Source organism: Stegodyphus dumicola, chromosome 4, assembly GCF_044657685.1.
Source record: "Stegodyphus dumicola isolate Sdum_Otavi_A_Nest chromosome 4, ASM4465768v1".
In the NCBI taxonomy this organism is placed as follows: Eukaryota; Metazoa; Arthropoda; class Arachnida; order Araneae; family Eresidae; genus Stegodyphus; species Stegodyphus dumicola.
The window spans coordinates 199,646,600-199,670,057 of record NC_140771.1 but is presented as its reverse complement, the minus strand read 5'-3'; the positions used below and the strand labels follow the sequence as shown (position 1 = coordinate 199,670,057).

General features: G+C 31.8%; 1 protein-coding gene across 1 annotated transcript; it reads left to right on the top strand.

Moving 5' to 3' along the window:
• Positions 1-17,743: 17,743 nt before the first annotated feature.
• On the top strand, positions 17,744-18,175 carry LOC118200722 (protein GVQW3-like). Its single transcript, XM_035372679.1, has one exon. It carries the CDS (start codon positions 17,744-17,746, stop codon positions 18,173-18,175), a length of 432 nt encoding a protein of 143 aa, XP_035228570.1.
• Positions 18,176-23,458: the final 5,283 nt, after the last annotated feature.

The window sequence follows — 23,458 nt, the reverse complement described above, 5'->3', positions numbered from 1 at the left end:
AGTAGGATAATGCAATGGAACTAGATAGATAACATGAGGGATTTCTATGGCCCAAATCGATTAAAAGCGTTTTGAATCAGTATCATCATGTTTTAGTGCCGAATTCATTCTTAAAAAATTACAAATTAGCGATCTTTAAGAAAACGATTTCCAGATTGTACGCACTTGTGCGAGTGATTTGCGATTTCACATTTTCTAATCGCTAATTCGTGGTTTTCACTTACGAATTTCTCACTTACACGGATGGCGCACTCGACTTTTATTGAATTTAACGCTTTTAAACGGTAATTTGCCTACTTCAAAGTTTCTTAAGGGTATACAACATATTAAACCCATGTAACAAAAGATTAAGCTAGATTCCGACCCATATTTCGTTTAACAATATTGCATACAGCGCCATTTCCCCCTGGTGGTGAGGTTTCGAACTTCCTTTTTTTCGCGGAAAATAAATTCCCACGACCTCCTTTACACGATTACCAAGTTTGATAACATTTGATCCAGTAGTTTTCCTTTTATGACCGTTTCAATGTGGAACTTTAATTATAACCTATCTGTATATTATTAAATTTTAATTTGAAGCTGTGCGTTATATGTATACCATAAATTTTTAGCTTTTATGGAAAAATAAAGATCGAGGCAAATATACTTAGGATAATGGACCAAAACTGAAAAAATTTCCCCTCCCTCCGAAAATAAAATATTGAAACTTCGACCTTGAATTTATTGGGTTATCGAAATATTTAATTTGACTTAGAAGATAAGTGGGTACAATCTTCTAAGTCCTAGTTCCGACAACAATTCCGTCAAAAATTCCGAATTACTTAAGCTGAAGTAAAAGATTTAGTTTATATTCACTGTATGTTAATAAAGTAATCAGAGTGTAATAGAAATAAATTATAGAATTTACGCTGATGCAACTTTTTGTCTGACTGCACAACATGTAATGGAAGAGAAGGCTTGTAGAGAATTGTTTTTGACATGTCTCTAAAAGTAGATGTCATACTCATTTTGTCTCTCCAATGTCAAAATACTTTCCTTTGAGAGGCAACTTTAGTTTATGGGAAAGAAAAAAAATCACAAGAAGACAAATTTGAAGAACATGCAGGACGATTGAATACACATACTTATTTTCGGAACACAAGCGGTTCTCCGACTGGTTATTCAATAATAAAAAGATGCATTGTCATGCAATGCAAAACATTTGGAATATATTTTCTGACTGAAAACGTAAGATTAAAAGTCATCTGCTTAATTCACAGCCATTTACAAGTCAAGTACTCGGGCAATTGCAGAATCGTTTTGATCCTGAGCTTGTAAGACAAACCTAATATCACTGGATTTAAACACTTCCTTAATCTTCCGAGAACGTTCCTTCTTTAGCTCATATTCCAAGAATATTAAGTGAATACAATTATTGCAAAAGAAATTGGATATTTATTTGCACTACGGCTTGGTAGTTTACTAAAGAGTTAACAAAACTTAAATTCTGCTTTTTGTGTCTAAGAATACAACAATATTTTAAATATTTACAAATAAAATATTAAATTGGAGATTTAATTGAAGCCTTACCAGTTACCTAGCATTTGAAGATTGTTAAATAGTAATTGTTTGTTGCGAAGTCTAACCCAGGCTGCATGGTTGTTTTTCGTAGTTTTCTAGGTTCTCTTTACAAAGGTTCTCTATGAAAGCATCTTAATCAACTAGCTTCCATGTCCTTTCTATGTTCAAATAACCAACTAACCTAGTTTAAGCGCGATTTCCAAGTGAAGTTACTAGCAAAACCAGAATACTCATTAAAAATCATGTACCTTGCCAATCGGGAGTAACATGAAAGATACGGCGCCAGTAATTGAATAGCTGGTACGGTACGCTGTTTCTAAACTTAGATGGTCATTCCTTAATATAATAGCCCACCAGCGGCCGAGCGGTAAAGACGCTGAACACTGGTAGTTCGGTCCGAGGTTCGATTCTCGCGAAAGGGCTGGCCGCATGGGCGTTTTCGTGGTTTTCCCCATGTGTAACGTGTATACGAGCCAGTTTCCCTTAGGAAGTCTTCCACGAAGGCATCCCTCCCTTTAGGCAGATAGCCCTCGTGTGCTTTGCCATAATTAAATAATCCAATCCAATCCTTAATTAAATATAATTGATTTGTAACTTCTATTAGAACTGACAGTAAGAATTGAAGTGCAAATAAATAACATCGTGTGCAATCTTGATTAATATAAAATTAAAAATATTTGCACAGAAAAATAATTGCATTCAGACAGAAAGGTTTTTGAAATATTTGCAATTACTTTATATGAAGGATATATTAATAACCGTAATAATTACTTATTATATTACTGATGATTAGGATTCAGTTCTTGACGATTACATTCTAAATTAGAATTTTAAGGATATAATGAAAATACGCTACGCACAAAAATACATTTTAGGATAAAAAATGAGTTGAATTTTATGTTTTAAAACTTCTTAAATTCATTTAATAATCATCGTTTCCTCGTTTTTAATTGAATCCAGAATGTTAGGTGTCGTTTTTATAATTATTCTTACTTGTCTACAGAATCTGCTGACTTATCCAGCCATTAAGTAGCTGCAGATCATTTCTACATAACCATTGAGCTTCCATTAATTCAGTCTCTAGAGGGTTGTATGTTTATATCATAATTTGACTTTTACAAAAATGATTATTTTAAATCTTATGTTTCAATAAAAATATACTGTGCTTAAAAAATATAGATGATAGTATCAGCCGCTCTTTCAGCCACTTCAAAAGCAAGTTTGTTTGGATATAAATTATGCAGTTAATGTCATAAAATACAAATAAACATCAAACGAAAATTCTCAGTTTTAGACAATCCGATTTAAACGAACTAAAATAGCAGACGATAAAACGCCGAAGGTAAAAATTTACTCTTACAAAAATTTATTCTTATTAAAAAAAAAAAAAAAAAAAGAAGGAGAGAAATTTAAAAAAAAAAATAGTTACAAATTTGAATAATATCATCTAAAATTAAAAAAAAACAGCTTTTCATATAGTATTATATATAATAAATATTTATTACGTATTTCATATAATAAATATTTATTAAGCATCATTGAGGGAAAAAATTTTATATAATTAATTCTCCGTAAAATTTTACTTGAAATTTAAGGTTAAAAATAGCTGTGGCAATTCACTGTAACAAAAATCCATAGACCACATTTGGCGTTATTATCGCTCAAAAAAAAGATGCCAAATTTCAGAACGCGAAAATATGTAAATTCGTGTATATCTTGGAAAATATTGAATAAAAAAGTCTAATGTTTTGAAGATATGCTTAAAAATACACCTACTTTAAGATGATGGTAAAAGTTTTATAGGTTATAATTCAAACTTTTTTTCGAAAAATTTATAAAAATCATTTAAAAGTAGAAATTAAAAAAATAATCACAAAAAATGGATAAATTTGATTTGGAATGAACTCAAATTTCGAAATGTGAGAGAAAAAAATCAAAAAAGTTTCATAAAAAAAGAGATATTAATAAATATTTGCCAAATTCAATTAACATTGAGGAACTAAAATTTTGAGAGCTAATATTTTAAAAACTACTTGTACGATTTTTACAAAACTTAGTATTCTGGCATAATTTGAGTCGTAGAATCGAAATATGTAAAAAGAATTAGTACGTTATTTCAGAAAAAGTCCGATTTTGTGTCAAAATAACTATGTTAGAATAGTGCTATACATAAATCTAATATATATCCTACGTCGCGCTTTCGAGACATGAAAAACGCAGTTTGAATTTTGTCAATCGGTCCAGTAGAATGGGAGATATAGCACTGTCCCATTTTTTTTTTTTTTTTTTTTTTTTTTTTTTTTTTTAGCAGTGTACATTACATTCTATTTCGAAAACTAAGATAAAAGTAAGTAGTTACATATATTTTTCCTTACATTTAAAATATGTTTTCCTCAACGTTGTAGAATACTTCAGCTTTAATAGCACTTCCAGTATTTTCCGTGTTTGCAATTATTAAACTTCCCTCAAGTCAAGATATATTCCATTCATCAACGCAAAAATCGTAACATTAAAGGTTTTTGTATCAACAAGCTTATTTTTCTTTGCTTTTCTATACTGGAGGCCATGATTTGTTCCTTTTCAAATCAGTGATATCGGTTTGTATACTATTCTTTCATCTATTCGATGCTATAAGTGACAGTCTGTTGTACGATACATGACAGGATAGTTTTCTCATTCCTTGGGGATATATTCTTTTTTTTTTTCCACTTATTTCTTTTCCTTCGCTGACATTTCTTTCTGATCGCTCCCTTCTGATCAATATTCGCAGAGCAGTTTCTAGAATTTTGTGTCTTTTTTAAAAAAAAACCAAAGAAAGAATGACGATATCTAATACATATTTTAGTTAAAAGTGGTATAACATATGTGTACGGTTATGTATATTTTAATGTTGAATTTTCAGCCAGATTTTTGAAATATTTTGGCTTACAAATTGTTACACGATTAGTATCTTAAATCGTCTATGGAAATTTAGTAATATTAGTGGAATTTGATAAGTGATATTTTTAAAGATATGAAATAATTTTCGGCGTGAAGCTGTAAATGAACTACAGATTTTACACAGAAATACACATATACTGTGAACATGAGCACGGGACGTAAAAGGAATAAATAACACAGATTCAAGGTAAGATGAGTAACAATATGTAATTTTTGCAAAGCGTGGTGTTTAAGTGCGTTTTTAAGTGCAGAATCATACAGTTCTCTAAAAATCAATAATTCGTTTTAAAGTCTATTTTTATTTCAAAACTTATGATAGAACAGCACTATCTGAAACCATTCACTCACGCTGATTTATATTTTTAGACGTCTTTTCAGGTCAGGAAAATAAATTTAAAAACTGTTTCTGAAGAAGGGAAATTTTTTTTTTTTTTTTAATTTTCTTTCAATTGACTGACGGAAACAGTACGCATATGTCATTTCTATTTTTATTCGAATTTTCTCAATTTTCTCAACATATTCTCAATGAATGTTACTGAAAAGTTTTAATTACGTCTTAAGATTTTATACCAATGGATAGTTTATGTGTTTTCCTTATTGCCTTAATTGCCAAAATTAGAAATCATGAAAGCCCAAAGCAGCTTTCTGATACTTCTCCTTCCACATTTGATTATCTTGAATACCTTGACAAAGTTTATAGGACACGTTAAATTGTCTTATCTATTGCCTGTTTAGAATTAGTGCTATTAAAAAACATATAATGCTTATTTATTCTTCATTAATTTGTGGCTTCATAAATTTCAAGTAGAAGCTTTCTTGTACGACCTGAGAAAGGGATCATCTTCACGTCTTTATTTTGAGTCATAAAGAGTAATTAACCCTTCTTGAGTCTACATTTCTATTGTTGGACTTATAAGCGATTATTCGCTTATTAGTTGTCCATGTTCCCCAGCACTTACTTAATATAGATAAAAGTGAGGATCCCTACAAATTGAATAACTGTTTTGCTTCTTTAACAAAGAACTGTATGAAACAGATGTTATTCCCAACATGCAAGCGTACCATCGCACAAGGAAATTTGAAAGCTGGCGGTTGTTTGATGGTTTGTTTTAGAAAGATAATTGCAAAACCCAACTTTCTGGTAATTATAATTCCTCAATTACCCTTCATTAAATGCCTTCCCTTCAGCTTCATCAAATTCGGTAACAATCTTGTGATGGGTGAAGTGCCGTCTGACACTAGATTTGCGACACACGACACTTTTTCCGCACAGAATGCATAATGCTTTCCTATTGTGTTCAATAACTCCAAATGACTCTGCCCTGTTCTCTTGAAATGATCTTCCAGTACCAATGTGAGTTTTGCCTTTTTTGCTGGAGTCATTTGTGAGGGTTCAAGACCTGGAGTATAGAAAAGCACAAAATTTAAAAATGAAGCATTACATATAAATCGATCATATACTAAAAAGAGGTAGCATTATTAGCCAGTAAGTAAGTAAGTAATATTTTAGTCGCGTGCTGGCTGATGAGGCTCTGCGTGCCGGCAGTGACACGCATGCCATAGGTTCACCATCATTGCTATATACAATTCAACAGCAAAATAAACAAAATTTTTAAACGCATCACAGTTTAGCAAAAGCATATGTTTAGTATTTATGATGCAGTGTTAAGCCTTGACACACATTTTTCTAATTTTTTTTTTCAGTCTTTTCTCACTTTACCATACCAGAGTTCCGTTTTCTTAGTAAAATGATTTACAAGTTTGTTGGTCTCTTTCGTATTAAATTTTGTGTTTAACTTTATTTATTAAATATTCCATTCCTCGCCTTTACTGCACATAAAATTCAATAATAAAATCGCAGAATATTTAAAACAGAAAATGTATAGAATTCCTGATGAAGTGTTAGGAGTTGCTGTACATTTTTAAATATATATATATATATATATATATACTATGACTTTGAAAACTAATAGGTCAGTAGCCTAAAATAGTTATTAAAAAAAGAAAATATATGTAATGATTTTATTAAGTCCGATTAGTATGATTTCTTAAAAATATATAATATTTCTGATTAGACATCTCATTTTAATACATTTTAATTAAATCAATCAAAAGTAAAAAAATTATTCTTAAGAACTGTGTTTAGTTCATTTCAGAATAACCTTCCAAATTAAATCTGAAAGTCAACCTTTCCAAAATCTGAAAGTTACTGAAAGGCAACACGCTGACGCATAGTAAATAAAAGTACTTTATTTCCGATAGCGGAAACACAGTGCTTTCAAGTAGCCGAGTTTATTGATTAAGAGTGCAAGGCAAATATTTTACATTTTACCCAATGGCAATAGTATGCCGTGTTACAGATAAAAATGCTTAATTTCGAATAGAACACCTTTCGCTTTCAAATCTCTGAGCTTGTTAAGCAAAAATTCATGAAAAAATAAAAAAACAAATTTGGAATTCAAAAATACGCTGTTTGAAGCTCACCTGTTCGGGTGGACAATGTATTGCATTAAATTTGGTGGCTCCAGGTGTTTTTTCTCCACAATGCAAGTGTAGTGAAAAATAATATTACGGCACCATATGTGGTGAAAATAATATTATGAAGAGGAGCTATATGTAGTGAAAATATTTGTATGTAGTAAAAATACTTATATAATTTGATTTATTATGTAATGAAAAATGTGTTAATTTCTGCAAGCTATGAGAAATATTTAATATAATTATTCAGGTGTATAAGTGATAACCAAAATTTTGAATATCAATTTTATCAGCGATGAAGTTATAACAATGATTAAGAGTACATCACGTTGTTTCCGCAATAACCCGAATGACAGGGATAAAATATGTGACCCACAGAGGATAGCAAAATAAAGTACTTACCTCAGACTTCGTGATAGTTGAAGAAGAAAATACAAGTTATTCATCTACTATTTATCTTTCCTATCAAAAAAATTTTATTGCTGAGCTCACACAAATAAACAAGAAATCAAATCTCAGATCATATCTATAGTCTTACTATAAATACAGAGCGTCCATTCGTTTATCGATATACTACAGAGCACTATCCATTTGCATCACTTTCTATAGATCACGAAATATCTGGAATCGAAGAAATATGTAGACCCGGAATATACTTATCTTGAAATTTCTTTTGATTTTGAAGCTTCTACCAGTGAATTAATTTGAAGCAGTCACCACGTGGCGATAGACAATGGATGAGACTTAAATTGCACAATGAGATCGATTATATTTGTTCTAAATCATCATTCCACCCAGGATGAATTTTCAGCAACTGCATATAGAATGAATGAAGATATTCAATAAAAAAACTACAGTTATCGGACATTTCAGGAAAGTTAAACGTGCATCGTCACATGGCTGTAGGTGAAGAGACAGTCAGTGAAGAGACAGGCCGAAGCCCGTCCTTCACCCTTGAACTCCCAGTAGCGAAGAGGAAAAAAACCGGTCCAACAACTGCCACCAAAGGCTTGGACGATACGATGACGATTCTTGAAGCGATAGTCTGAAGGTAGATGCCGGCTTGCTAGCACATTCCCTCCGGCCAAAGAAAAAGCACAGATCACCGCATGAACATGATAGATGCACTTCAGTGACGCTGAACACTGTATGATAAATTTCACCGAAACACAGTTCAATGCACGATAAATTTACTGATGCACAACACTCATTACAAGTATGATCTGGTATAATAGTTAAATCAAATGAAAAATAGTCAAAAATTATTTTATCATAATTTCACTGTCTGGGATAAGTGCTACACATATGAAGTACAATCAAAAATTAATAACTAATACAGATCATACAAGTTACTCATATAGTTACAGCATACACTTTCATTATAATCTGTAGTCAAGTTACAATTTTCTCTTTGTAAATGGAAATTGTAAGCTAATACCTATTTTTACATTCATACATTTTCACTGTTAAACACAACTCTGCATTAATGATCATTTTTTTGACAAGTTTCTAATTATACAGATTCTATAAATTCTTCTGGATGACATCAATTTGCCCTTGAAATTGCTAAATTCATCTAGACCAATTACTCTACAATTTCATTTTTTTTTGAACACATTAATTTTCTTCTTCCTCTTTTTATTATTGTTATATATGTATATATATTTTACTACTCAAGCTTGTTTTAGTAGCACAATTTTCATGTCTAGCTCGTTACTTGTAATGATCACTAAGTGTACTGCACACTTTTTTTTTTTTTTTTTTTTTTGTAAATTCCATGACATTAGTCAACCCGGACCAGCCTGCAGCCAACCAAACGTATGAGTGAAGGTGGCCAACCGACACCCAAACTAATCATGAAATCTCAAAAAAGAATTCTTTTGTTGGAAATAAATCCACTAAATTCCTAACACTTACAAATGTGTGTATGTTTTCTATTTATTTATTTTTTCTAACTTAGTGAACAAGAAAACAAGCTCTATGAAATAAATGTTCTTAATTAATCAAATTGAACCTTGGATCAACTCTTTTAAATAATTTGCTACAATGAATTTTTGTAGTTTTGTGGTCTTCGATGTTTTGAATTAAGTAGTTTTTATTTCGAAAACTTTTTATTATTTTGAAAGGTCCATTGAATTTTGGCTGAAAAGCATGAGGTAGTTGTAAAGCCTTTAAAAATACCTCATCTCCAATATTAAATTTTGGTGGTTCTCTGCCTTTAACAACTTTATTTTGAGACTGAAAATATTTTTCTTCGTTTTGTTTCACTAATTCTCTAGTTGCTTTAATGTGTTCTCTCTGACGTAACAAGTATTGTGAAGGATTATCTACCGTTGCCGGTTCATTATTTGTATCTAGAGGTGTATTGAGTTCTCGCCCAAAAAATAACTGTGCGGGAGTAAAACCTGTCACTATGTGTTTAGAATTGTTGTAATATAGTTTGAAAAAAGCTAATCTATCTGACCATTCGATTACCTTATTGGATAAAGAAGCTATGCTTTCTTTCATAGTTCGATGAACTCTTTCTATGATTCCATTAGACTGTGGATAATAAATGGAGCTTTTTCGGTGTTCAATATTGAGATCTTTTAGAAATGTTTCAAATTCAGCTGAACAAAAATTTGAAGCATTATCAGATAAAATTACTTTTGGAATACCAAATTTTGAAAAGTAAAGATTCATACACCTTATTATTGTAGCAGATGTAATATTTGCCAGAGGAATAGCTTCTAAATATCTCGAATAATGATCAATAATAGTTAGAATGAAAAATTTGCCATCATGTGATCTGGGCAATTTACCCACAATGTCAACTGCTAACATTTCTCCAGGTGCTAAATCAGATTTTTTTATATTGCTTGTAATTGTTTTACATGACCTTGGTTTATTCTCCAAACACTGTTGACATTTTTCACAAAAGTTTTTTGTATCTAAAATCATGCCCTTCCAGAAATACTTTTTCTTAATGAATTCATAAGTTTTACTAGTACCAAAATGCGGAGCATGAGCAATCTCTAAACAAGGTTTTACTAAAGAATTTGGAAGTAGAATTTTATTTTCTAAATGCCTTGTCTTTAAATGATGCGCTCTAGGTCTTAATTTTATCATTACTACACCATTTTTTTATCAATAAAATATTTTCCACAAATATCAGCTTTATTATTGTTAATTTGGCTTAAGATATCCTTAATATTTTTTTCATTTCTTTGGTGATTAACTATATTTTGGATGCTTAACTGAGTATTATCTGAATGAAATAAGTTGATATTGTTTATACTATGAGATGCTTCAGGAACTCTAGAAAGAAAATCTGCAGGATTGGAAAAACCAGGTATATGTTTTAGAGAGTAATCAAAATCTTGTAAATACAACAACCATCTGGCAACAATGTCAGGCTGCTTATCCAGCTGCATATGAAAAGTGAGTGATCTAGCATCAGTTAAAATAGTGAATTTTTTGCCATATAAATGTTCATAAAAATGCTTGACAGAAGAAAAAATAGCATAAAGCTCACGCCTGATCGATGGGTATCTAGACTCAGCAGGAGTGAGAAGTTTCGAATAAAATTCTACAGGAAAGAATTTATCATCAATCTTTTGTAACAGAATACCACACATAGCTACTTTAGAAGCATCAGTGATCAAAAATATCTCATGATTATCATCAATGTTCCTTATAGTTGGTTTGTCCAACATTATTGATTGTAATTTATCAAAAGCATCTTAGCAATCTTGATTCCAAACAAAGGGAACATGTCTTTTAGTTAAGTGTACTATTGGCTGAGTGATCTCAGCAAAATTATGGATTAAATGTCTAAAATAGTTCATCATGCCAAGAAAAGCCTGAACTTGTTTTACATCCTTTGGAATAGGAAATCTTGTAACCTTTGAAATATTTTCTTCAGAAGGAGAAAAACCTGCTTGTGAAATATTGAAACCCAAATAAGTTATTTGAGACTTACAGAGCTGCACTTTAGCTGGATCTAGAGTTAAATTAAATGATTTTAATCTGTCCAACACTTTTTAAAGAATTACTTTTAACTCACTCATACTATCAGCTGCAATAGTAATGTCGTCTAGAAAAAATTGAACATTACTACCTTTAATGTCATTTAAACATTTTGAAATTAATGTATGGAAATAAGAAGTGCTATTGCGAGCTCCAAAGGGAAGTCTACAAGCATGAAAATTACCCAGTTCAGTGCAAAATGCCAACTTTTCTTTATCAGAGTCCTGCAAATTGATCTGGAAAAAGGCTGACTTCAAATCCAGTACACAATACAATTTCCTACCAGCAATGTTATGCAAAATCTCAGAAATTTTTGGTAAACAAATTTTGTATGATTCTGTGATACAGTTTAATAGACGATAATCTACAACCATACGAAATTTTGGTGCATTTTTATCTTCACCAGGTAAATTCTTTTTCCTAACAAATATTACAGGAAAACTATAACTTGAAGAAGAGGGTTCTATTATGCCTGCTTCTAATAATTTTGCAATTTCTTGCTGAGCATACTGTTTAGCAATTTTAGGAATAGGGTAAGGTCTAGTTTGAATTGGGAAGTTGTGAAGAAGTTTAAATTCTGGTACAACTTTATCAGTAGATACTAAAGTATTATATGATTTTGAAAACACAGCATAGTTATTCATTAGCAATTCTATCATTTCATTTTTTGCTTGTTCATTTAAATGATCTAGTTTAAAGTCTGATACATTTAATTCCTCTTTTCTAAGTTTAATTACTTCTTGCAGATTTAGTGTGTTGATTTGTAAAGTCTCATGATTTTTGGGACTAACAATATCCTCAAAGTGAAATGGCACAGCAGTTCCAATAACAGAATTCTTCCTAAGAATTAATTTCTCATTGGTGTTGTTTTCAACAATAGTTTGAATGTGGTTGTGACAATCAACTATATGTAAAGATTCATTGATATGGAATTTATTTTTTGATGGCTTTCGAGAAAGCAAAATTTCTTTGAATTGTTTTAAAGCTTCAGGAACAGCTAAAGAAATGATTTGAGATTGACCTGGCTGGACAGTTATATTAGAAACCATTCTTAATGAATTTAAATTACAATTTTTTTCTCACATTAATTGAGTTGCTTAATTTTTATTGGGATAATTTTCTTCAAAGTCCAAATGAGTATTATCTACTATGAGTTTCTTATTTATGGAATCTAACAAAATTTTGTTACTTTGAATGAAGTCATAACCTAGGATTATCTGATAAGTAGAATTCCAATTGTTTTGGGTGACATAAAATAAATTAGTGAACCATTTACTTTGAATTTTAAATTTTAAATTAACTGCAGACATGTAAGGAATACATGAATCTTCAATAGTTTTTATTCTTACCATCCGAGAAACAAATTCAACTTTAGTGAATTGTTTAATTTCCTCAATAACATCTGGTTGGACTAAAGATAAATTTGCACCAGTATCAAGAAGAGCTTCATAAGTCTGAGAACCAATTTTAAGTTTGATTATTGGCAGATAATTAGAATTTTCTGAGTTACAAGACATCAACAATTTCGTTGAGTTTCTATTATTACATCTTTTATTTTTTGCAAACTTGTGTTGGACATTATTGCTGTTACTTTGGATCTTTTTTGGATTATGATGTCTATACAGGTGTTCTTTATAACCCCAGTCTCTGCGGATTCCTGCAAGGGGTCTAAAATTTTTGTTGTAATATATCTGGCAAGAATCCTTAGCTAGTTTAAATGCTTATTCTGACCTTTTTTGTATTGACTATTATTTCTGTAAGGATGATAGTTCCTCCGCCAAGTGTTTCGAAATTGTCTGTGTCCCCTGAATGTGTTGTTTCTAAAATTATGCTGGTCTTGCCTGGGAAAATACCAACAATCTGTTGTTAAGTGTCTTTTGCTACATATATGACAAGATACACTATTAAAGTTGCTAGAATTTTGAGATGTAGAAGCATTGTGATTTATTCTTGTATAAGATGTGTTTATAGGCTTATTTTGAGAAAGTTGATTTACTTTATCTGTTAGCTCCTGAATAATTTTATTCTGTTCAAGTCTTTCTTTGAGAAGATTATTAATCTCTAAATTTTGCTCAACATTTATACTGTTCAAATATGTTTTCTCATCATTCAATGCATTTTCTATATTACTTGCCAATTCTACAGCCTTATCAAAGGAAGATGGACCTAATTTCTTAACTTCAATCCTAATGTCTGTTCTGAGGGCCTCAAGAAATTTAGTGAGCTTCATTTTCTCTTTTAATTTATGTAAACTAGAATCCTCAACCGAATCTTCATTTATGTATTTTGTCGCTGTTGTAGCAATCTCGTCAGCTAATTCCCTAACAGATTGGTTACACTTTTGAGAAATGTTTGAGAATTGCTGTAGAATGTCCTGAAGGATTCAACTCGTGCAAATTTATTCTTTAATAATTTTTCTAAATTTTCAAATTTATTTTCCTTAGACACTCTTGGATCATTAATTAGGAAATCTAGAGCTTTATCCCTACAGTTTATTTTCAGAATGATTATTTTCTTTTCATCTGACCATTTTTCTAATTTAGCAACACTATTTATTTGATCAAGAAAGAAATTTACATTTTCAGATAAGTTGCCACTAAACGTGGGCAGAGCAGAAGCTAGGGAAGTTGCCATACCAGTGTTAGATCTACCTTTAAGCTTTGACATGGATGAAGAAATATAGTTACTTATGTTGCATTACCTTACAATCTGCTATTTCTATTTTAATGTTATTGAGATCTACATTATTTTACACAAACAGCACTCTCTCTGATAATTTACATATACATTTACCAAACATGCATATAAGAGTAGATAGCAAAGTTAAGGTAATTTTTTTTTATCTAGTAATTAATTAGGATCTCCTGTAACTTTAACCATGCATATATCAAATTAGTGATGCAATATAAGTACATTGATCATTAACACTTCTGGATTCTAATACTGCTGAACATTATTTTATCATTACATACCACAATCCAATGAAATTACTGAAATCAGCTTTTGATTCAAATATCTTAAAACTTTCTTTAAATATGCACATATATACATAACAATACATATGAAATTGAATTTTTGAATTATCCAAAATAGAATTACTCTTTCATGGCATATTACCTATCATTTATCATAAATTTTCAACAATATAAATCATATGTGTAGCAAATATACTATAGGTCACACATTTTATTTGAATTCTCAACCTGAACTAAATGATTTTAAGTTATTTCTTTTGTTACGGCACCATATGTAGTGAAAAATAATATTACGGCACCATATGTGGTGAAAATAATATTATGAAGAGGAGCTATATGTAGTGAAAATATTTGTATGTAGTAAAAATACTTATATATTTTGATTTCTTATGTAATGAAAAATGTGTTAATTTCTGCAAGCTATGAGAAATATTTAATATAAATATTCAGGAGTATAAGTGATAACCAAAAATTTGAATATCAATTTTATCAGCGATGAAGTTATAACAATGATTAAGAGTACATCACGTTGTTTCCGCAATAACCCGAATGACAGGGATAAAATATGTGACCCACAGAGGATAGCAAAATAAAGTACTTACCCCAGACTTCGTGATAGTTGAAGAAGAAAATACAAGTTATTCATCTACTATTTATCTTTCCTATCAAAAAAATTTTATTGCTGAGCTCACACAAATAAACAAGAAATCAAATATCAGATCATAACTATAGTCCTACTATAAATACAGAGCGTCCATTCGTTTATCGATATACTACAGAGCACTATCCATTTGCATCACTTTCTATAGATCACGAAATATCTGGAATCGAAGAAATATGTAGACCCGGAATATACTTATCTTGAAATTTCTTTTGATTTTGAAGCTTCTACCAGTGAATTAATTTGAAGCAGTCACCACGTGGCGATAGACAATGGATGAGTCTTAAATTGCACAATGAGATCGATTATATTTGTTCTAAATCATCATTCCACCCAGGATGAATTTTCAGCAACTGCATATAGAATGAATGAAGATATTCAATAAAAAAAACTACAGTTATCGGACTTTTCAAGAAAGTTAAACGTGGATCGTCACATGGCTGTAGGTGAAGAGACAGTCAGTGAAGAGACAGGCCGAAGCCCGTCCTTCACCCTTGAACTCCCAGTAGCGAAGAGGAAAAAAACCTGTCCAACAACTGCCACCAAAGGCTTGGACGATAGGATGACGATTCTTGAAGCGATAGTCTGAAGGTAGATGCCGGCTTGCTAGCACAGCAAGGAACATGCATACTTACATACAGATTTTTCATTATTTAATATTTTAAATGATAAATTATAAGGTATTTCTCCCGCCTTCTTATCATGCCTACGTGGCGTAGTGGTCAGCACACTCGGTGCGTTTTCCAGAGGTCCATGGTTCGAGTCCTGGCGAAGGCATTGCTCCTTTTTCACATCTTCTGCTTCAATATAACCTAATGTGTCTACAATGACGCCCGAACTAAAAGCGTTGGTGGATGATGATTCTCCACCACCAGGATTTGGCGAATGGGTCTTCTAATCCCCAATTGCCCTTTAAAAGGGAAAGTATATAAAGTGTTTCTCCCACCTTCTTAGCATGCCTTCGCGGTCTAGTGGTCAGCAAGCTCGGTGCGTATTCGAGGGGTCCGTGGTTTCGAGTCTCGGCGAGGGCATTGCTCATTTTTCATATCTCCTGCTGCGAAATAACCTAATGACTCTACAAAATGACGATTAATATTTGGTGGCAACAACTTGAAAAGTGAAACGGTCACAAAAGTGATACGAAACAAAAGTGAGTTTCGAGATTAGTAGCATTCTGATGCTAACAATTAAGAAAGCTATGTAACGATCCCATACATATGTAAAAGATACATTAGCAAAGCATAGGCGTATGTAAGTACACGTAAAAGGCAAATACATATGACGAATTCTTGAAACAAGTACTAAGGTGTATTGAAATTCGACATTTGGCATTACATGGGTGGTTAAATCCATTGTTTATTTTGCACCTTCTTTACCAAGAGCATAGTCGAAGTTGCACCGCAGAGAACCGATATTACACCTTTAGAGAATCGGAGAGTGATCAACACATATAAGAAAGACCTTTAGCAGCAATCGAACTCTTAACATTGTTTTCCGACTGGCAACCAAAATCTGCTAACTATCATATGGTCCAAAGTAGCTTAATTCGAATTCCAGACTTTTTTTTCCTTTAAAAGCATACTGATCCTATATTCACAGTCTTAGCATTCAAAAGAACATATTAAAGCAGTATTTTTTCACTTATACGCGTTTTCATTTTAAACCTTTAATTGCTTAATTTTATCTCAAATTCTACTACTATTAGACTATTATTTGAAGACAGCTTCGCTCATCATAATCATGTATGCTATAAGCAAGCATTATTTTCGTTTGAAACACATATTAATGCGCCCTGACGTCATCCTATGATCTGCCAAAAATTTCGTGACAAAATTAAATTATTATATATAGCATATATATAGCATTACTACGTAAGGTCTGACTCCTAGGTAGCATCCACTAAGTTAAGACTCTTGAATAGATGTAAACTCCTTGTCGCTATGTCTAGATAAGTAGAAGAATGTAAAAGACTCTTTTACTTAGAACTGGAATTCAATTTTAAACTAAAGTTATGTCGTATGTTAGCCAAAGGCTACACAGAAAATAGTTAACCCACAAATTGGCTCAAACCTACAATGCCGTGACAAGCGCTATTGACAAGAATAAAGCAGCGCGGATGACTGAATTCTACCGTAAAATTTCAACTAGTAACGTGGACTTCAGCATACGGAATACGCTCTAAGCAATCTAAAACTTCCCTATTGTCTGTTTCCACTTTATTTAAATACGCGTGAGCTAAAATTTTCATTCTGGCAGGAAACCGGAAAAGGAGAAATAACAGTACAGATTCGTTACACAGCATAATTGGTTCATTTAAATGTGTACTTTGCAACTATAATTTTCACTAATTTAGCAAGTGTTATTAATATTCTTTTGCATTAATTTTTATATTAGTACCAAATAAATGTATGCTATTAAAATGTCTTGTTAAAATAGGCATAGGCAAAAGAAGCCCTAATGATTATACAGTGGCGCCCGAACTAAAAAGGCGCTGGAAGATGATACTTCACCACTAGGATTTCGCGATTGAGTCTTTAATCCCGTTCTCAAAAACAAAGTAAAATTAATAATGTTTATAAAGAATAAATACGTACACTATGCATAAAAAGTGGTAATTTGGATTATTCGCGTTGCGTTTTTCAATTACCCGTGACCCACTTCTCCGTCATTAGCCCGCGTTATCGAGACTAAGCTATATTTCTTTAATACCGTGTCAAGTATGTTCAAATTTCTTGCTAGTAATTTCCGTGCATCTAGCTAGTAATTCAAAATATCCGTGCATCCGTAATTCAAAATATCCGTGCATCCGTAATTCAAAATATCCGTGCATCTAGCTAGTAATTTTAAATACTTTTAGTGGCGATGAATCTCCTTTAATTATATTCATCGATGAGAAGTTTTGTGTGAATAACAGCTGGATTGCATTATATTATTATTACCAAGAACACTGTTCATATATACGAAGGTTGATCCAAAAAAAGCTTACAAGCAGAAGCATTTGAAACGTAGTAATTGTGGAGCGAATATCTCCACCCAGGGTGGTTGACAGATGGCGCTAGTTGTCCTACAGCGGTTCTACGAGTAAGTAGCGTCAGTACGCAGACACTTAAGAGCGACAGTAATGGCACGACGTCTAGAAAAGTGGTCTCGCATAGAGGTGCGAGCCGTAATTCGATTCTTATGGGCCAAGAATGTGGCCGCATCCGAAATTCACAGACAAATCGTTGAAGTATACGGGGATAAAGCAATGAGTAGACAACAGGTAGCGAAATGGTGTTGTTCTTATCAAGCGGGCAGGGAGCATGTAGAAAACCGCAATATGGAAGCGAGCGGCCGTCGAAGTTCTTCAAGGACGGATATCAACACGGTACGTGTTGAAGAAATCGTGCAAAGGGATCGACGAGTAACCGTGCGCGAGATTGCCTCAGAGTTGGACCTGAGTTATGGTAACGTTCAGCCTATCCTAACCGATGAGTTGCGATATTCCAAAGTTTGTGCCCGCTGGGTTCCACGTGCGTTGTTCGCGGAGCATAAGGCCACTCGAAGGATGTGAAGCCTCACATTTCTTCAGCGATACCATTCAGACGGCCAACACTTCATTGATCGCATCGTTCCGGTGAGGAAACATGGCTTCATCACTTCACCCCCACATCCAAAAGAGTCACGATGGAGTGGAAACACGCTGGATCATCGACGAGGAAGAAGTTTAAGGTCACACCCTCTGCCAGTAAAGTGATGGCAACTGTTTTCTGGGATACGACTGGTGTTATCCTAATCGAGTATTTGGAGCGTGGCCATACCATTAAGGCCGATCGTTATTGTGCCACCTTAAAGAAATTGCGTAAAGCAATCCGACGTAATTATTAAGCAAAATCGTCATTCTTCTGCATGACAATGTCAGGCCCCATACAGCTCGCCAGACTCAGAAATTGCTGCAAAGGTTCAAGTGGGAGATCTGGAATCACCCCCCATACAGCCCCGATTTGGCTCCAAGTGACTATTTCATTTTTCCGGGGTTGAAAGGATACTTATCCGGAACACGGTTCACCTCAGACGATGCAGTGAAAACAGCTGCCGAGAAATGGCTCAATGAGCAGGGCCCTGGTTACTACCAAGACGGGATGAACAAGTTGGTCGAACGTTCTGACAAATGCCTAAACAGGTTTGACGACTGTGTGGAAAAGTGAAGGCCAGATGTGTCTCTTGATTCCCATTTGTATCTTGTTTCTATTGTTAATAAATACTTTTTCATTTGCCTTGTAAACCTTTTTAAAACATTACGTTTTAATAAAATGACTTGTATAGTAATTGAAAAATGGTGGTAAGAGAAAGGATAATAAGAGTTCGGCTTCGCTTGTATTTCGGTGCGCAGAGTTTTCCCCGACTTAATGCCAAAATGACTTTATTTTACAAATTATTAAAATTCAAGTTTATGAACACCCCAGCCGTCTATGAAACAGGTAAATTTCTCACCACTGCGGTTTTTTTTAAATTATGAAATTCCACGTTAATTCCGTAATGAAAATAACGAAGATTTTGTTTTATATACTTATCATATCTTTTACACTGTGCAGTATACGCTACCCAAACAGGAAGTGGTTAGTGACTTTGATTGACGTACTAAAGAGCCCAGGGTTGAATCCCGGAGAACGTATGGACGTATATTGTCTCTCCCATCGTAGGAGGCAACGGTGGCTCTCCTATTCGGTGCCTCCATCATAAAGTAATCACCGCTGCCAGCACATCTAACGGCAAAGTGCCGCTATTCGAAATATATATTTAAAAAAACTGTAAAGTATAAATACCAGTCCATTAAATTAACTTATTTCTCTTATTTGCTATTTGAGATATCTCTCTGAATGCTCTTAAAAGCATTGAATTTTTTTTTTTTGTGTGTGTGTGTGTTTTCCGATCTTCCATGGTGTTTATCTCGTAAAATATAAGCATACAAAAGTTGATAACTGCATATGAAAAAGGTTATTAGTTACAATTATAAAAATAGCCTCATAAAGATGAATCTTTCAAAATAACAATTTTGCTAATAGTTTTTGCATTAATATTTCACTTCTAATTATCCAAAAAAGGAATAAAACCACTTTATGAAAGGAATTCTTTTAGATTTAATATTTTACTTCTTATATAAAGACATCAAAGATGGGAATTCAAAAGATTCAAAAGGGAGGCTCTCCGGGCATTTCCTGAATTTATTAATTCGTTATCCTAAATTAAATTTCACTGCAGTAATAAACTCAACGCAGCAGTAAACAATACGTGCAAAAAATAACCAAATCGATGAAAGGAATTTTCTTCAAAATGCGTTAAAAAAGCAAATTTCTGCCGAAATTTGTTTTGATTCAGTTAAGCACTTCATTTACTTAAAAATAGAGCCATTATAAAATTGTGGAAAAAATTCTTGTTTCAAAGTGTACTCCATCATATGTGTTTTGCCATATAAAATTAATGTTGATTGGAGGTAAAAATATTTCCGCATTTAAGCTTCTCAGAAAACATTTTTTTATATAACGAACTTATTTAATTGCTGTAACCAAATTCTAATTAAAAATGTTACTTTTGTTGCAACTCTAATTAGAAACTGTTAAATTGATTTCAATCTTTTTATTGGAATTTTAATAATATTTTCAAGAGAAAATGTTCCATTTTAAGCAAATAAAGTTTTAAGTACATTAGGAGTTCTAAAATAATTTTTTAATACGTAACTGGAGATCAGAAAATTTAAAAATTATTTTCTTTGGCATTATTTTAAAAATGCAACAGGAAATAAATATTTTTTCCTCAATATTTAATATAAACTATACTGGTATTAAATTTTTTAAAGTTTTCTTTTACTATATTCGCAGTTAAATTTACCAAAAAGTAAGTACTGAAATTCTATTTCTTAAAAATGTAATTAGTTCTTGAGCAATTGCACCTAAACATGTATTGTGGTAATACAGTTATATTTTGCTCGGGCTCATTTGCTCTAAGATATTAACTGCACACATCATTCTCTGCAAAGCAGCAGTTACTGAGTAGTATGAAATTATGTATATCTATAATGTAATTCATATAATTTGATATTTCCTGTGCTATGCGGTGTATAACATATAACATTATCCGATGAAGCAAAATGGCAGTAAATTTTTACAATACCTTTTGAAATAACCAAACAGGAATTCTTACCAAAAATAATATGTTCGAAAAAATACTTTTGAGTAAGATCAAATTTTATTGAATCTTCTACAGTGAATATATGATTTTCTATATTTTCAATTGCTGCGTATCTATATGCATATATATGCACCTGATGTTTCAGAAACTAACAATGTACTGCAAGAAAGAAAGCAAAAATTATCTCTTTTTTTAAAAAGAAAATCTGGGCATCTAAGCAGAATTTGCTAGAATCGAAACATATATTTAAAAACTGAGCAAAATTTTTAGGAGAAGCAGACACTTGTCAAAAAGATGTCAGTTGTTATGAAAAGTATTACTGTCCTGTTCCAGTTTATCTCTCTCGAAATGATATTTTTCCCAAATAAAACTGTATTACTTTTAAGAACTTTATTATGAAAAATAAGCATAGGAGTCTTCTCTTCTAAAATTCCGTCATGAAAGATATCATATTATAAAATGAATAAATAAAATTCAATGATTTCTGTTAATGCATATGTGCCTCAAATTTCGATATTATAACATTCAAAATTCCTTATAAAAGTATATTTTATAACAGAAATAATCCGATAAATATCCGTTGGGTTCTTTTAAAACTCTACAGAAGCTAAAAGAGTATCTTTCGACATTTCCAGCAATGGTTTCTGTAGGCCATTTCAATAAATGTTTTGATAATTTAGGTACATTATTCTATATATATTATAATCGCTATAAAGCAATACAAGGGAGAAAAAATTGCTAAGGATTATAAACTGATGCTGATGTGTGTAGTTGCAACTTGAATATATACATTCAGAAAAAATATTCCAAATATGTTACGAAGGTTATAGAATTCTGCTCAAGATATTAGCATATGAAAAATGGAAATATTTGAGTTAACCTCTTACTAATAATAACTGGAATCTCAAATGCTGTAGGCATAGTATATTAGCATATTGTTAGAATATATTTCATAATCTATTCAAACTGTTATGTTTTTATGATGTTATAAATGAATTTATGATGTTACAAAATGTTATAAATGAAGGTTAGGTTAGGTTAGGTTATTTAATTACGGCAAACCCTCGAGGGCTATCTACCTAATGGGAGGGATGCCTTCGTGGAGGACTTTCTAAAGGAAACTGTCTCGTATACACGTTAGACATGGTAAAAACTACGAACGTTATAAATGAAGAAAATATCTTTCTGGTAATAATTTTTCTTAAAAACCATCCTGGTTTACAAAGTAAAAATACCCTTCCTTCTCTTTGCAAAGTAAATTACCATAAATAACTGGCTCGTTAGCCAAGCTCAAAATAAGAATCATAACATTTAAAACTAGGTTGACCCAAATTTCTCAATCACTGAAATCATATGATCTCTTTTAAGGTTATCTTGACAATACCATGCAAGTTCACGATATGGGGTCACATGTAAATTACTTGTATATTTGATGTGCTTAGACGTCAATATGTTGTTATTTATACACATTTGACTTCAAAATACGTTCAAAATACGTAATTTACAGAAAGTTCGGAATAAAGTTTTAAATAATTAGATTTTAATTTCTTAAATAGTAATCTTAAATATCATTGTTATGTAATTCCAACTGAAATGCTATTTAAAGTAAATTTACATACTTCTATGAAAACGAATTCACAACTGTGTGTTGCTTGGTTCTCTCTATATAAAACATACAACTTCTTCTAACTAAATTAGAGCAAATATTCCAAAATTTTAAATATTTATTTTACACTAATTAATTAGCACAAAATGTTTTATTTCAACAATGATATCCGCTTTAATTATTCTTATGGGATGTTATCTATAAAATATAATACCAATATTGCCTTATACAAGAAGAGCACATTAATAGCCAAAATAAACAGAGCTCGCTTCATGGTTGTTTCCAAAATTTATTTTAAAAAACAGTGAATTTAAATCAATAATGGGCATGATAATAGAACTTTGCTGTTACATTTGTTCTTGAACATCTCCTCAAACAATGCATATATAGATTAGAAATTTTATTTTTAGCTCATTAAAAAGCAAAAAGAATATTTTACAAATGAAAGCAGTGTTCTAAGGAAAATGTATAAAAATTAGAATTTATATTTATAGAAGTCCACTGTTTCAAACATCAGCAAATTAAAAAATTTTGCAAATGAAAACATGCGACTTGAATCAGTATTAAATACAGCTACTTTTATCCTTTATCCAATATATCATATTTAATATTATTAACCTAACGATAAATTATACGTTATAATAATTAATTATAATTAATATAACGTATAATTTATCAATCCTAAACTATCTCTTGTTTACAGGAAAATTTACACCATCTCTGAAATCTTCAAGCTCAAGATTTCTGGAGGCTATAAAACTTGCAACGAATTGCAGCAAAACCTAACATTTCACCATTTTGCAGAACAACATGTTATTCCTTTACGCTGAAGATCTTATTATTCTCCGTTCCTTTACTACTCCATCATTAAGAGTAGATTCATTACATTTAAGTTGTGGATTTCTTTATTTTTATACAAGTAGCAGCAATAGAATGTTTAAATTTTTACAAGATGCCTTCAATTAATTGAACCGAATGCTTCTTAATTAAAATTAATAGAATATTTATTCACAGAAAATGGGATTCTTTGATGAATTTATAATGGCCGCCTTCCTTAATTAG